General features: G+C 27.9%; 1 protein-coding gene across 1 annotated transcript in view; it reads right to left on the bottom strand.

Annotated features, from left to right (window-relative positions):
- The window catches only part of LOC135957467 (otoferlin-like), a 171,905-nt gene that overhangs the window by 68,625 nt on the left and 87,490 nt on the right, over positions 1–15,790 (bottom strand). The window contains exon 5 of the mRNA XM_065508216.1: positions 14,233–14,422. Within this exon, the coding sequence (XP_065364288.1) occupies positions 14,233–14,422 (190 nt within the window). The remainder of the gene's footprint in view (positions 1–14,232; positions 14,423–15,790) is intronic.

Here is a 15,790-nt window from a genome sequence, read left to right as displayed (position 1 = left end):
GTTGTGTTTTCTTAATTTCATCTTTAATTTTCTGAATATTACTTACGGTTTCTCAATTTAAAGTGTTATTTTTTTCAATATTAAATTGGATTTCTTATCAACAATTTGTTCATTTACTCAATATTTGCTTTTCTGAATTTAAATGTTTTTTTATACAATTGATGTTCTTGGACACTCAAATAACATTAAATTGTAGTTTTTGACATTCAACTCATATGAGAATTCAGCTAGTGTAAATGAAGCTTAAGTGCTTTAATTTATTTTCTACATTTAGCGAATATTTTTACGTATTTTGTTGAAAATTTCACACATTCGATATCATAAAGGAAACCTGATGACATTCCCAAACTTGTTCATATATTTGTTTAAACATTTTTAGCACAAAAGCAGCAGGTTGTTAGTATTTAGTTTTTAAATATCTATGACATTTTCATACTACAACATTTGAGGTTTCTAGTCATCCTGCTGATGTTTGAATACTTGTATGAGAAAGAATCATCAGTTTATTTTTGGTGAAAAATCAGCAGGAACATGAAACTTCCAACTAGTATATTAAATATCAATTCTTTTTAATCTACTTATTACTTTTGCGGAACATTCATTAATATTTTCGCAACCAAGCCAAACAAAAAAAACGCACAAACAAATAATATTTTTTTTTTTTTTTGAAAAAATACGCGATTTTTCTCTGAAATTATTTTCAATGAAAATGAAACGATGCAGAGCACAGTGGCTTTAAATGCATAGTGAATTGTAATAAATATTTATAAAACTTTGAAATCTATACAATTTGGAACAAAGTTATTAATGAGAAATTCCGAAACTTATCAATCCAAAAATATATTTTTACAAATTTCTCTTGTTTGATTTTGTTAAAATTCAAACCATGTAATCTACTTTTTAATGCACATTTATATGACATATAAACTAAGGTATAAGGTTCATATTTTATGGTTCTTTAAAGTTCGAAATCTCGGTCATTTTTGAGCTAAACTAGCAATGTTGTGGAAAGAACATCTTTGTAATGTGTTATTCAATTTTAACAAATGTTGTGTCTTATGAAAGGATTCAGTTTTATCTTTACAATTATTTTGATATTATGTTACTCACAGGAATATTCGTATCAAATTTTATTAAATTTGGAACAGTAACAGAGAAGTGCTCGCAATATTAGTTCTATTGGATGAGTATACTTGATATGTATTTATCGCATATTAATCATACGTCCACATGGTTAATGTATGGTTATTCTGGTTAAAAGTTGTTAAATATCTGTATCTTCTACACTACTGGTCCGATTGCAAAATGATATAGGAACGAATTGTACAGAAAAACATGAGTTTGCACAAAATGTCATTTGTGGTCATTCTGTTAGAATACAAGGTGAAATTCAGAGGTCTTAAAGTTGACCATGTCTGGAGTGCAAAACAGAATTTTATAAAATTCAATATCACAAATTTTGTTTACTATTGTATTGTGTTCTTTAAAAGGTTCAAATATCATCTACAATAATAATTTTTGGGAAGCACCCATTGACATAAAAGCATGAAGAGCTTTTTTCACGATGTAGAGGAGAGGGTAAGCGATGTGAAAGCTGGACTGCAAATGCACTACTGCTTCTAAGAAGCGACTATTTCGAAGAGCACGAAGTTCAATTTTTTTACTGGGTTTAAACCATCGCATTGCTTGTCGACCTCCTCATAACTGTCCTTGTTTTTCGTAAGAAATACTTTCATGTTTGTATGTTTTCATTTGTTTAGCTGGAAGACAAAAATGTTTTCAATGAAGTTGGGTGGTGGCTGTGTCCTTGAATTTATATTAAATGTTTGTAGTTATTTAAGTTTTTCTGATCAATTATTTTAATATCAGACAGAATGTTTGAAACAAATTAAACTGACGTGAAAAATAATTACAATTTACTAAAAGGATTTGCTTTAAAATCAAAATCAATGAATTTAACAAAGTAATATATGTATACATTGGTGCATATTCCTATAAACGCACTTAATTTTTTTCTGTATTTTTGTTATATCTTTGTGTTCTCATCCAAAAGCAAAATTTAACTTTTTTAATGAGAGACAACATAACGGTACTTTTTGAAAGTAAATACGTTTTTTTCCTTATTATTGTTGTTTGCCTTAATTATGCGATCAAATGTTCTTGGTGATATTTAAATGGAAAATTCGTATAAACGCAGACGTGAAATTTGTTTTTAAAAAAGTTACCAAAAATAAAATATTATAAATTTTAGTTTTTTTTTCAACCAAAGGTACGTTTCTAATAGTAAAATCTCAATTTACTGCAACTTTTTCTATTTGAATCAATAAATTTCATCACTTTTAAAGATGCCCAAGGCAACTTTTTGTCCGATCAAGAAATGATTCGAATTAAATTTTTTCACGATCAAGGATGTTCCAATAGAGAAATTGGACATAAAATCGATCGTTCGAAAAGTGTGGTGCGAAATTTCTTGAAGAAAGGTCAAAATTATGTAGTTCACAAACCTACAAAGGGAAATACAAAACTAACAAGAAGACAACTTAATCTAATAAAACAAGAAGCAACCAGCAACAAATTGAATTCCACACAAATAAATAATAAATTGAATCTTCCAGTGACTTCCAAACACGTTGCACACATTTTACGAAACGATGAAAACATAAAATGGAAAAAGCCGAAATGTAAACCAATGCTAAAAAAGCACCATGAAGAAAATCGTCTAAAATTCCAAAAAAAATATATGAAATGGGCAGATGAGTGGAAAAAAGTAATTTTCTCTGACGAAAAAAAATTAAATTTAGACGGTCCTGATTCATACTTATGCTATAGCACGATTTGAGATCAAACGATGTTCGGACGTCAAAACGTAATTTCGGTGGTGGTAGTATTATGGTTTGGGCAGCGTTTTCTGCAGTTGGCAAGTCGAAAATATGTTTTGTTCCGACAAAAATGAATAGTGCGATTTATAGCGAACTGTTGGAAGATGCCCTTCTCTCATTTGTGGATGAAGATTGCATATTCCAACAAGATAATGCTGCAATCCATGTTTCTAAGCAATCGAAATCGTGGTTTAATGAACATTGCATTCCTCTGTTGGACGGTCCGGCTTGTAGTCTGGACTTAAACCCTATGAAGAACTTGTGGGAATACATGGCCCGTAAAGTTTATGCAAATAATGCCCAGAATGAAAGCATAATGACTGTGACAGAGCTGAAACTAAGAATTAAACAAGCCTGGGAGAAAATTGATTCCAATCTGCTTAAAAAATTTGTGGAATCAATGCCAGGCCGAATTTTTGAAACAATTCATAACAAAGGATCATCCACAGATTATTAATAATGCTACAGTGGCCCATAAATTAAAGTATGTTTATAGGAAAATACCATTAAAAATGGCTGTTAATCTCGAAAATTAAATGAAAAAAAAATAAATAAAGTACAAATGAATTTTTTTTGTAAACAATATTTTAAGTCTTAACTAATTTAATAAACAAATTTGTAGCCCAATAAATATGTTCATGTTTAATTTCTACAATCTTTTTAAAAAAAGTAGTGTGCGTTTATAGGAATATGCACCAGTGTATATAATAATGCCAAAGAACTTCTGTATGATCGCTTTTTTTTTTCATCATTTATTTATTGTATCTTCATTATTTAATGAACTAACAATAAGTGGTTCAAATCTTATATCTAATATTATTATTTAATTAGTCCAGCCAGTGCCGGACGAAAAAATTTTGTGTTCATGGTTGTGATATGATCGCTGAGTATCATTAATATTTTCTCAATAATATTTTCTTTTTCCCAATTTCAATTTGCTGTTTTCCTTATTTCCATTTGTTTGTTAATAAGATGGTTAAAATTCAACTACAGATTTTGGAAACTAAGAGGCATCTATTTTCATTTAAGTGAATAACTACAGAAAAGCGAAAGAAAAACAGAGTTTTGTGTTTGTGCTGATATTGGTAACAACTAATTAACATTGAATTGATTTAGACATGCCTTTATATGTATCCCTGCAACAGTTAGTACTATACTCAAATTAGGCTTAATTACACCAATTTACAAGGTTTTTCTCCATGATGTTATGTTTCACATGTTTTTGTTATTTTAAGCTGTTTAACTTCAGGAGAAATATTAAAAAAAACAGGACGTCAAATACATATTTTAAATATTTACTAAGAAAGAAAATATTAAAATAACATTAAAATTGGAAAGTAAGGAGGTATTTATTGTCCTAACGGAAGTGCAAATATTTTTCTTAAAACATGCTATTATCTATATGGAGGATTTCATGTCAAGTGAACCAACTTTTAAAATCGATAGCTATTTCTTCAATATTTCGAAAGAAATTTTAAAAAAAAGTTAGATTTTGCAAAACAGAAGTCAAAAACTGCATATTTTGAGTTACAAAACATTTATTTTGATAGATATCGCACTAAGCGACTACATAGGTCTTCAAGGAAAATATCTGAGCTTTATGTTGAGCAGATATCGAACTCGCATCCCACTAAGCGACCCAATAGGTCCTCAAGGAAAATATCTAAGCTTTATTTTAAGAAAAAAAGGGCCCATTTTGAAAAAAAAATCAAAAAAGTCTTTGATTTGGAAAAAAAAATATTAAATTTTTTTATTTTTTTCGAAAGATTGAAGAAATAGCTATCTAAACTATTTGGGACACATTTTACTAAGAACAATAGGGAATAAGATACATGGATGAGAAAAATCACATGTTTGGCCAAAATTTCAATTTTGACCCCCTCTAACTCCGAGAGTTCTTGACCGATCTTGTTGAAAAATTGTGTCTGAATTACTATCCAATAGGTCATCCCGATCGGAAGACATGAAATCCCCCATATATATAAAAGAGTAACGTTACTGACTGATTCATCATCGGACTGCCCAAACGGCTGAAGCTAGAATCATGAAATTTTAACTGTGGGTTTCGCCCTCCAAAAAAACATCCACTACGAAGGGATTTTTGGAAATTCGAACGTTTAGGGGGTAAAAAAGGATAAAAACGGGTAAATTCGACAACCTTATATCTTCAAAACTAATTAAGATACAAAAAAAAACTTAAAATTGCATGTTACTCCATTTAAAAAATAAGCTGACAGGTGTTTCGTACTTTTTCGAAATTCGAACCTTTTAGGGGAGAAAACGGGTAAAAACTGTATTTTGGTACTTTTTTGGCACCCTATGTATCTTTTAAACCAATAAGCATAGAAACAAATTTTAAATCGTATTATTTACTTATCAAAAAATAAAAAATATAGGTTTGGTACTTTTTGGAAATTCGAATCCTTAAGGGACAAAAATTGTGTTTATTTTTGGTACTTTTTCATAAAATATGTAAAAATCGGGAAAATACATTTTATTTGAAATTATTAAGCCAATTTTGATAATTTGTTTAACATTGGTTCCTGGATTCATACAAAAGTTAACTAACAGGGTGTTATTTGGAACTCGAATACCAAGGTGTGTATATTGGCTAACAAATATTTTTGTAATATCTCAATCATTCAAATTGTGAAATTAAATTCAAAATTTAAAAATGAATTTAAAAAATTGTTTTGCTTAATTGTTTTTAAATATTTTTTAATATTTTTACGTATTTGATAAGTACTTCATTAGACTTTAGAAAATAGTATTTTTTTTTAAAAAATTTAATCCTAAAGAAAAATGTCTTATTTTAAGAGCTTGTTTAAATAAGATTTTGTAAAATTGGTAAATTTTTCAATAGCATTTGTATACCCACCATGAGAAAAGATCCAGATCAACCATTTGGGGAAAAATAAAGTCAAATTTATTTTACATTTTGCTTTTCTATATTAAAACGTTTTGGTTTTGGGAGGTGGAATTTCCTTTACCATCCCACGCCCCCCAGATCCACCACTAAATGGGGGTATACTGATTTTGTCATTCCGTTTGTAACTATCTGGATATGTCCGTAAAAACATGATAAGCCCCAAACGAAAGGAGCTAATTAGGTGAATATTTTTACAAATACTCTTCGTTGATAAGGTTTATTTGATAGTGAAAATGGGCAATAGCTGTCCATGATTTCACCTAGCACCCATACAAATGTCACCCAGGAATACTGTTTGAGCAGCCATAAATATATTGATTATGCGGCAATCCTGTTAAAATTTTGCACCATTTAGTTCTAAATTATACTGTAAAGTCTGCCCCATACAGGAACCCCCTCAAAAAATGACTTGAACATTTATAATTGACATATAATAATTAATATTGTGATGAAACTGGAAACATGTTTTATATGAACCGAAATCATTCTACCATAATTTGTGAGGATCAGTCCATAATTGACCCTACCCCCATACATCCCCTAATCAGAGCAGTAATATATTAGATTGTCACATAATGAAAAAATAAATTTATACAAAAATTTATTTTTTCTCTCACTTTCTTAAAGCCTATGGCCTCCTCTACGATTCGTTCATACATCATTTTACAATCGGACCAGTAGTTTAGAAGATTGATTTATTAAATTTTTTTGCGTTGACTCCAATAGGATAAAAATGTCAGGGCTGTAAAATTTTTTTCAAATTTTTAAAATATCATAAAAATCTACTTAGCCCATTTGCGAATATAGATGTAATGATATGATCTTTCAACCACGTAACTGCAGACCTAAGTGTAAAGCTTTGTTTATCTTTGTGTGCCAAAATTTTTTAACAGATTTAACAATATTTTTTTTTGTCTACAGTTATGTAAAATTATATTTTCGTGTTGTGCTTTTTTTGTTTCACATTTTTTCCTTTTCAAATCTCCAGAGATTCCTTTGTCTCTATTAGAGTGATTTGTTTCAATATTATCTTTTAAAACTCCACAAACGGAACAACATCAAAAAAAAAAAAACAAAAATAAAAACACATTTTGTACTATTTGAATTACAATTTTTGTTGTTAAGTTAATGATTTTGTTGACACATTAATAAATGTATGAGACATTATAAAATACATAAGTATGTACAATAGGGTGGCCCTGTTTGTATGGAGGAAAAATATTTAGTTTCTTTAGGGAGACCTAATCTCAAAATGTTTTTCCTGGCGTCAGTATTATAACGAACATCAGATGGGGATGAAGAAGTTCAAATAATATTTAAACTACATTTTTTTTTTTAGTTGGGAAAACCCCAAACATTTTATTAGGTTACCGTAATGCACATATATTTCTTTTAATGTATAATTCATATGCACATATCTATGTTTTTTTCTTTTATTTAAAATGAAAACTTCGTAATCTCACCTTTTTATACTAACACTAAAATTTGCTATGTTTAATAAAGCCATCTAACTCACTTTGTAATAATTTAAAATAAATTTCATTATTACTCACTTTTATGCTTTAAATCCATTGACTACTACTGCCCAATTTAAATTTACTCTTCAATGTTCATCTTGACTACACTTGACTACATTTTCCTAAATAAATATTTATTTAGAAAATATTTTTCTTCAGTAAAATAAGTATACTTGTTATTGCTTAACAAAACATATTTTTCATTGCCTAGTTCATGGCAAGTAAGCAAATTGTTTAGTTAAGCAAAGCCATAATTTTATTCTTGTAACTAACAAATAGCAACATTTTGTATTTATACTGGTAAATATTTTTGTTTTGAAATATTGTAATTGTACAAACAAAAATATTTAAAAAATCTCTGCCTAAGAAATTTTTAAAGATGAGTCTCTATAGCATTTGCTAGTAAAAAGCAAAAATGTCTCTGGAAAAAGTTTTTATAGCAGAAATAAACAAAAAAATATTGTTGTGCATGTGAAATTTATAAATATAAATAATTTGATTAAGAATAATAAGTTTTTTAAGAAGGCTTGTGTGAGTATGTATTTGCATCTGCAAGTACAATTATATATATTTGCATGTGTATTGAGTTGCATACTTCTAGGCATTTGAACTTTATACAAAACTGTTTGCAAATGTAAGGAAATTAATTGTTATCTACAACATAATAGTTGGTATTTTGAGTTTAAGCTAAAATATGAACTCACAATCTAAAGTTTCGTCTAAAATTTTATAATTTTGCACCATGTCACCGAATTCCATTTCGATGTAAAGTTTAATTAATTCCGCATTTTGCTGCTTTTGAATGAAACCGCTTTCAGGTTTCTAAGTAGAAATATTATTTTTAAATTATTTGTTTTTCCCATATTTTTAAATACTTTCTTTTCCAAAAACTTGACTTTTGTTTTGATATACAAAAATTGCCAAAGTGTTATAAATTTGGATGTTCAGAATTATAAACTATTTTGGAATTGACAAAATCAAACGTAATCTGAAGAAGCTAAAACAAAATTGAGCGGAATAGTATCACACATTTTATCACACATGGAAATTTTGTTTTAGAAACCAATTATAAATTTAAAATTTTATTATGAATATGGGGGTTAAGGTTTGCTTGTTTTATAAAACCCTATTGAAAAGTGTACACATTGGATTCTGTTGGAATAATTTTTGTAATAATATCTTCAAGAAGTCCACATTTGAAGGTCTGTCAAAAGAATAAAATTAAGCCAAAACTCAGAATGTCGGTAAAAAATGGTTTAAAATCGAAAGGGAAAGCGAAAATCGGTTGCAGGTACCATCTAAAAAATTATAAAAACTGAATTTTCTCAATTTTAAAATCTATTATTTTTAGATTCCTATTATATATTGAAATTCTTTTCATATGATTTTTTTATTCATTATTTAACTAAAATGAAAATTTTAATAAAATGGATATAATACTGTACAAAAAAAAAATTACAAGGTCCGACCATTAATTTTTGATAGAGGAGACAAAAAAAAAAGACACGGCGTTTTGAAAGTTTACATCTGAATTTCATTTGAGGGGGGGTTAAATTTTCCCAACTCTGGCACATTATTATTGTTAATCGGCATAAGAAACCATGTGATCCTTACATTTCAGGTATAAAATGTATTCAGCAAATTTATGTAGAATGTGGGTCTTTTTTCTCCTTCTTTTAAAAAAAGAGCAAAAAACACCATTAAACCAGGGATTTAAGGGGTTAAAATGTTCAGCAAAAATATTATCCGTGAAATTTTACTATAAGTCCCTGAATACATCAAAACGGAAAATTCAATCAGAAAGTCAGAAATAAGACACAACAAAAGAGAGACAAGGGTTAATTTCGCATTTATTAAGAATTTTATTTTAAAGTACCCCAAAAATTTAGTACACAGAAAAAATTATATTTCAATTCAAACATTTATCCCATATTGAACTGGTTTCAATTATTTCATAATTAAATCAAGTATTCATTTGCTCAAAAACAAAATTTCTTGATATTTTCTATTGAATTTTGAGTTTTGAATTTGATTATTTTGACAATTGAATATACAATTTTCGTTATTGGTTGAATTTCAAATACAAAAATTATTGAATAGATAATTTTCGTAATTGAAACACAAAAAATAACAAAAATGTGTTTTCAATTACGAAAATTATCTATTCAATAATTTTTGTATTTGAAATTCAACCAATAACGAAAATTGTATATTCCATTGTCAAAATAATCAAATTCAAAACTCAAAATTCAATAGAAAATATCAAGAAATTTTGTTTTTGAGCAAATATGTGAAAAATATTTGAATTGAAACGGTTTAAGAAATAGTTTTTTCTGTGTATGAAAAAAATAGTTCAAATTTAACTAAAAATCACCAATATCTCTATTATTTTAACATCGATGGCAAATTTAGATAGGAGGTATTCATTAATTACATTTGTTTTAGCTTTAGACAATTCCACTTCATTACCATACAATGCCAAGCATATTTCAGCGAAACATAGAGAAATAATAAATAAAAGTTTGGAACGAATGAGTTTTGCAACCAGTTTTCGAAACAAACGAGTTTTGCTACAATTTATATATCATCGAATGAATTTTACAGCACACTATAGCCCACAAGGAAATTCTATCATTCTACTTTTCTATATTTTGATATTTATTTTAAATTTATATGGCAACTGTAGTAAAACAGTAATTAAAGTAAATTTTTTTAAAAAAAATTAAAATTTTTAACTTCACTGCATTCTACATTAATTTCCACCATATCATGATCAATATAATTATTGTAGGTCATTATAGCATCTTCAATTTTTCCCAAAGCGGTTTGATAATCATCATTTTTCTTTTCAATTTTAATCTCCACACTGTTGGGAAGTAGGTCTTGATAAATTTTATTTTATATTTGTCTTTCCTCCCTTCCAGAATAGGGTGCAAAAGTTGGTTCTGTAATTAATCTCTTCTATTATCATTCTCTTGGAAGTTTTGAATTTAAAATGAAGTTGACCTGGTGTTTTCAGCACAGACGATACAGCAGTTTTCCATTCATATGTAGGAACCTCGCTTCCAGTAGATAATGTAAAGCAAGTTTTGCTGCTAACTGCAATTTTAAGTCATGTAAAAATATAGAAAAGAACATGCATCCATACAATCTCTATTTTGCTTACCATTAAGCTCCAAAAGGACTGCGAGAATTAATGGTTATCTTGATTTTTTAATTTTTGTAACGAACGAGTTTTGCATCTCACCTACTCATATATGAGTAGTAGGGTATTCATTCGACTAATAATCGTTCGATTAATCGAATAATTTCTTACGAATAATTATTCGAATAATTTAAAAATTGCCATTTTCGAGTAACGAATAATTCGAACAATTTTATGTAGAATAATCGAATAAAACGAATAAATGTATATATATTTAAATTTATTAAATTGCTTAAAATTTTTCATAATTTCAAATTTAAATAAAGGTACGGTCACATATGACAAATATTTACTCAAAAAAGCGTAACCATTTTTTTTAATACAAATTTGTTTGACGTGTTTACTCTTAAGTGTTTTTTGTAAGATCCAATAAAATAAAAGTAAATGTTTTTTTTAATTGTCTTAAGTAAAATGAGTTTCTGACAATAAATATAAGAATTAAATTATATTTTATTTAGCGGTTACGTTTTTTTCGTCAAATATTTGCCATGTGTGACCCTACCTTAAGTAATAACGACTCACAAAAATAGTTTTGTTTCTGAAATTCGACAAATAACTAAAGACAAAGGGACTTTCGATCACAGTAGATGAGTGTTCCATAAATATATATGTAAATATTACTGCAAAAAAGTAACAATTCTAAAAACAAATCTTTCAAAATTTTTAAATTAGGTCTTGACCAATGAAAATAAAAGGTACGGAATAAAATATTGTTATTTAGCTGGCGAAATATTAGAAGAATCGCAATTAATAATCAAAAATTTAACTTAGATTAAAGTGGAGTTGAATTTGATGGAGAATGTGATTTTAAAACGGTCGTCGAAAATGATATTGAGGATGACATTTATAATGATTACATTGAAATAGATGAAGGCCATGATTTTAAAATATATGTATATAAGTGATGTTACTAACCGCGTACGTAATTGTTGCAAAATATTTAATAAATCGAATGATAAACACAAATATTGCAAACTAAAGTTTTGTTGCAAGAAAAGCATGGAGTTCGTCTTATACATGATTTTGAACATCGTTGAACATCTTTGTCAATCATGCACTGATTGACTTCAAATTAGCCACCTTCACTGACAATGATATCAAACTTTGGACAGATTCCCTTTATTGTGTAATTCCCCAAGACCATTTTATTAAGCAAAGATTCGGCAACGTTGGTAGAGGTAGATGTATAATACAGTTTGTTATAAATAATTTAAAAAAGTCAATAATTCATTTACTAAAGAATTAGTTACTCAATTTAAGACCCGAATTAATTAACGACATAAACAAGTTCGTGATACGTTTATATTGTATTTGAATACGTTGATCATGGCCAACTAGCTAAAAAATTTTAAAGCATAGCTCCAAAACGGAAACTAAAGGGTCAATTGTTTTGTAGATTGTTCGGGAGTTAATCTGATCAGAATATTTATATTGAAAATTAAATGATGGATTTTTTTTTCGAATGTTTTTTAACATTATCAGTACTTGACTTGTTACCTTTAACGTTATTTTTTGTTTTTCTTTAACAATAGAATATTAAAAAACCGACATCAAAACATCATTCGAATAATTCGATTAATTTTAAACGCGTGATCGAATTATTCGAACAAGTTAAAATCTCTTATTCGAATTATTCGTTTTATTCGAACAAGAGAAAAATCGAATAATTCGTATACCCTAATGTGTAGGAAGAATTTTGTTAAGAATTTTGAAAAATTCGATTTTTGTTTTTTAATAATAAACTTTGAATTTTGTTTAAAAAAATCACTATTTTAGACCATTGCCTCAAGTACGGTGCACGTCTATATAGATTTAAAAATATTTTACTAGTAATTTGTAACGTTTATACTTATCAGAAGAGGAAAATTTAAAACAATTATGCTCCATTTTACATTTAGGCATTTTTCACAATCATTTCAAAAATTATGACTTGATTGCTTTTCTTTACTAGGCAGATTAAGATATTGCAAAAAAAACTTTTTATGTGTTATGTGGGAATTTACTAAAAATAAGATGATATTTTTAAAACAATTTTTGTACAACTATTAGAGAAGTAATAAGCGAAAAACTAAATAAATTCAAGGTAAAAAACAAGATTTTCAAAGTTGAAACTTATTTTCCTATTTGCTTTATAACAAATGCATTGAAGCCTGTCCATATTTGTTCAAATGACGTCCTCTACAAAGTTTTGAAAACCAGAAGTGGTGGACTATGTCACCTCAACTCGTATTTTAACAGAGTGTTCTTAAATTACATTTTCTAAAAGTCCTCGCCTTCCTGTACGATTCGTTTGTAGATACATTTAAAGATATCGAATTATTACCACATTTTTCCGATCGCCCTCACTATAAAAATTCTTTATTTTAGAACTTCTTTTTGTTAATGTCTTCCCAATAAGCATTTTTACAGGAATTCAAGTTGAATGCAAGTATAATTCAAGCCTTGAATTATAGGCAATATTTTTCAAGTTTAAAACATAATTACATTTGCATTCAAGTCAAATTCCAACAACATATTCAAGTGTTTGAATTTTTATGACTTTGCTGCTTGTTGGGTTTAAATAAAATAATTATGAAAAATGTAATATTTTGTAGAGCACAACTTCCCATCCAGTAGTTATAAATCCAATGACAATCCTATAAAAAATTCTTTGATTTGCATTCTATTTTTTAGAAGTTCCAACAAAAATCCTTTGGGAAATATTGAAATCATATTTTTTTACTTACGAACATGCATATTTTGATAAACTTTTTAGTAAAACACAATTTTTATTTCTTTTAAAGTGATTGTCTGAAAGTAATTTCAAAGCCCCAATACCAAATTTTTTATTTAGCATTGGGCTGTTATTTGAATTCTGCACACAATTTTTTCATTAAGTAATTTTTTGTATATTTTTCACTCCTTTTTTTTAGATTACCATCACTTGCTGCTGCATTTATTGCTTTAAAAAATGTATCATATTACTCACAATATGCTTTTATCTACTGTGTTCACTTAATTTATTAAAACAAACATTAATTTATTTTCTTTTTAATTTGCTTAACAATCCATTTAATCTTTAAAGTTGAAAATAGATTCCATTTGATGTGGCATAAGCCAAAGTGTGTGAAATGAGAGCCACGTTAAGACCCAGTAGCAAACGTATGACACATGACTGTTTATTTATTTATAATGTTTTAACACTTTCATACACATTCTCGTATTATTTTGAAAAACAAAAACAAGTTCTTGTCATTTGAAGATTTTTGACATTTAAATTTTGTTTTTCATAAGCTACTTTTACAACATTTGCAAGTATAAAATTTGTTAAAAAATACTTTTGTAAATTTTTTGCCACCTTAAGATATGCTTTACTTTTTGTGCTATAATTTTTGTTGAATATATGCTTTAAAATTACTTTTTTATTTAATTGCAAATCACTTTATAGCATTTAAAATTTACTAACACATTTTTTTTGTTAATTTTCATTTAAAACATTCATATGTTTTTAATTATTTTGTTGTTATAGATTTGTTTGATTTTTTTTCAGCTGCTATATTATTTCTTTAACCCTAAAAAGTATGCCACATTATTAGTAGTTTTTCTTATCATAAAAAAATTCTAGAAATTTCACGTTATTTTATTTTTATAAAAATTATTTTATCACTTATATTTTATTTCGTTTTTTTTTTGTTCTTTTAATTTTATTTATAAAAAATTCACCTTTATTCAGACTTCGCTCCAGGTTCGCTATGTTCTGTTCGATGTCAAGTAGCATCTGTTGATCATCTTCCAAACTTTGACTGCTACAACTTATGCTTTGCTGTTGTATGGAGCGTACCAAATTTGTTGGCTCAAAATTACCAGCAGCATCATCGGGAGATACATATTTAGCTTCAAATGTGACTACAACCTGTAAGTAAATGAAAAACAAATTAACAAACACATACAAATATATACACAACATACAGTTCAACACATATGTAAAAGAGAGCAATCAAGTCATGCATATATGGCTAAAAGGACGAAAAACCACACAAAAGAGCATAACAGGGGGAGGTGTAAGTGAGAGTATGTGTGTTTTTCGTCCTTTTCCCCCATTAATGGCATGAGTTGGAGTTGTACGATTTGGTACCTGTAAATAGAATCAACAGTTTGTTACTTTATTTCAAGTGCGCACAACAAGTGTTTGTTTTCTCTTAATTCTCTTATTTTGTCCTTTAACTCACTCTCTCTCTCCAACTCTCTTTCCTTCATATATCCTTCTAAACTAAAAATGTAAATAAAATGTATGTGTAAATATTGTAACTACATGTCACGTTTTCATTTTACCGGGATAAGGTCATTGTTAAATGTAGTGAAGAAGATGAGATTTCCTTGACTTTTCATTAACGGAAGTATGTTTATTGTTGTTGTACAAACGAGTACGTTGTTCAAACCCAGTCTGAGTACTTTTTTTTTTCTTTGTGTCTGCTTGTGTGTATCTTGTTTGTTCAGTTTATTAGAACCGAGAACGAGGTCATAAGCAACAGGTTAAATGTTAATAATAATTTGTCATACTTTATTAAAAGTACTTACTTCTATAATATTCGTAAAATTAACAAGTGCCTGTTTATATTAAATTCTTGGCTGTTCAGAGTTAAATCAAATATTTAAAGAAGATGGTAAGAGAATGTTGGCTTGAATGTAAATTACAAAAAGATTTATTGTTTGTCTTAAAAATCAAACAAATTTGTAAGTGTGGAAAATGTAAGAAGAATGTTTTTTTTTTCATATAAAATGGAAGAAACTCTCTTTCTTTTATAAAAAAAATACACATTAATGATTCCGAACAAAAATCTGGTTTATCGTTAGCTAAGTGTGCAAATGTGTTAAGTGCCGTTTCACACATATTACAGAAGACACAAAAGAAATTCTAAAATCCTTTGTTTGAGTGGGATATATATCAAAATAAGAGACCAAAAAGCATCCCACTAAGAGACCAAAAAGTTGTTAAAGGAATAGGCCTAAGCTTTCGTTTAGGTAAAAAAATTAAAAAGGGCCCATTTTGGAAAAAAGTTAGATCTTCCAAAAAAAGTCAAAAATTGTATGCCTTGAGTTACAAAATATTTATTTTGATATGTATCCCACTCGCATCCCACTAAGCGATCAAAAACTTTTTAAGGGAATGGATCAAAGCTTTCTTTTGAGCAAAAAAATAAAAGAAATATTAGAAGGGCCCATTTTTTTAAAAAAAGTTAGATTTTTCAAAAAAAAAATCAAAAATTGTACGTCTTGAGGT

Source organism: Calliphora vicina, chromosome 4, assembly GCF_958450345.1.
Source record: "Calliphora vicina chromosome 4, idCalVici1.1, whole genome shotgun sequence".
Lineage (NCBI taxonomy): Eukaryota > Metazoa > Arthropoda > Insecta > Diptera > Calliphoridae > Calliphora > Calliphora vicina.
The sequence above is the reverse complement of the archived record's forward strand: the minus strand, read 5'-3'. Positions and strand labels throughout refer to the sequence as shown.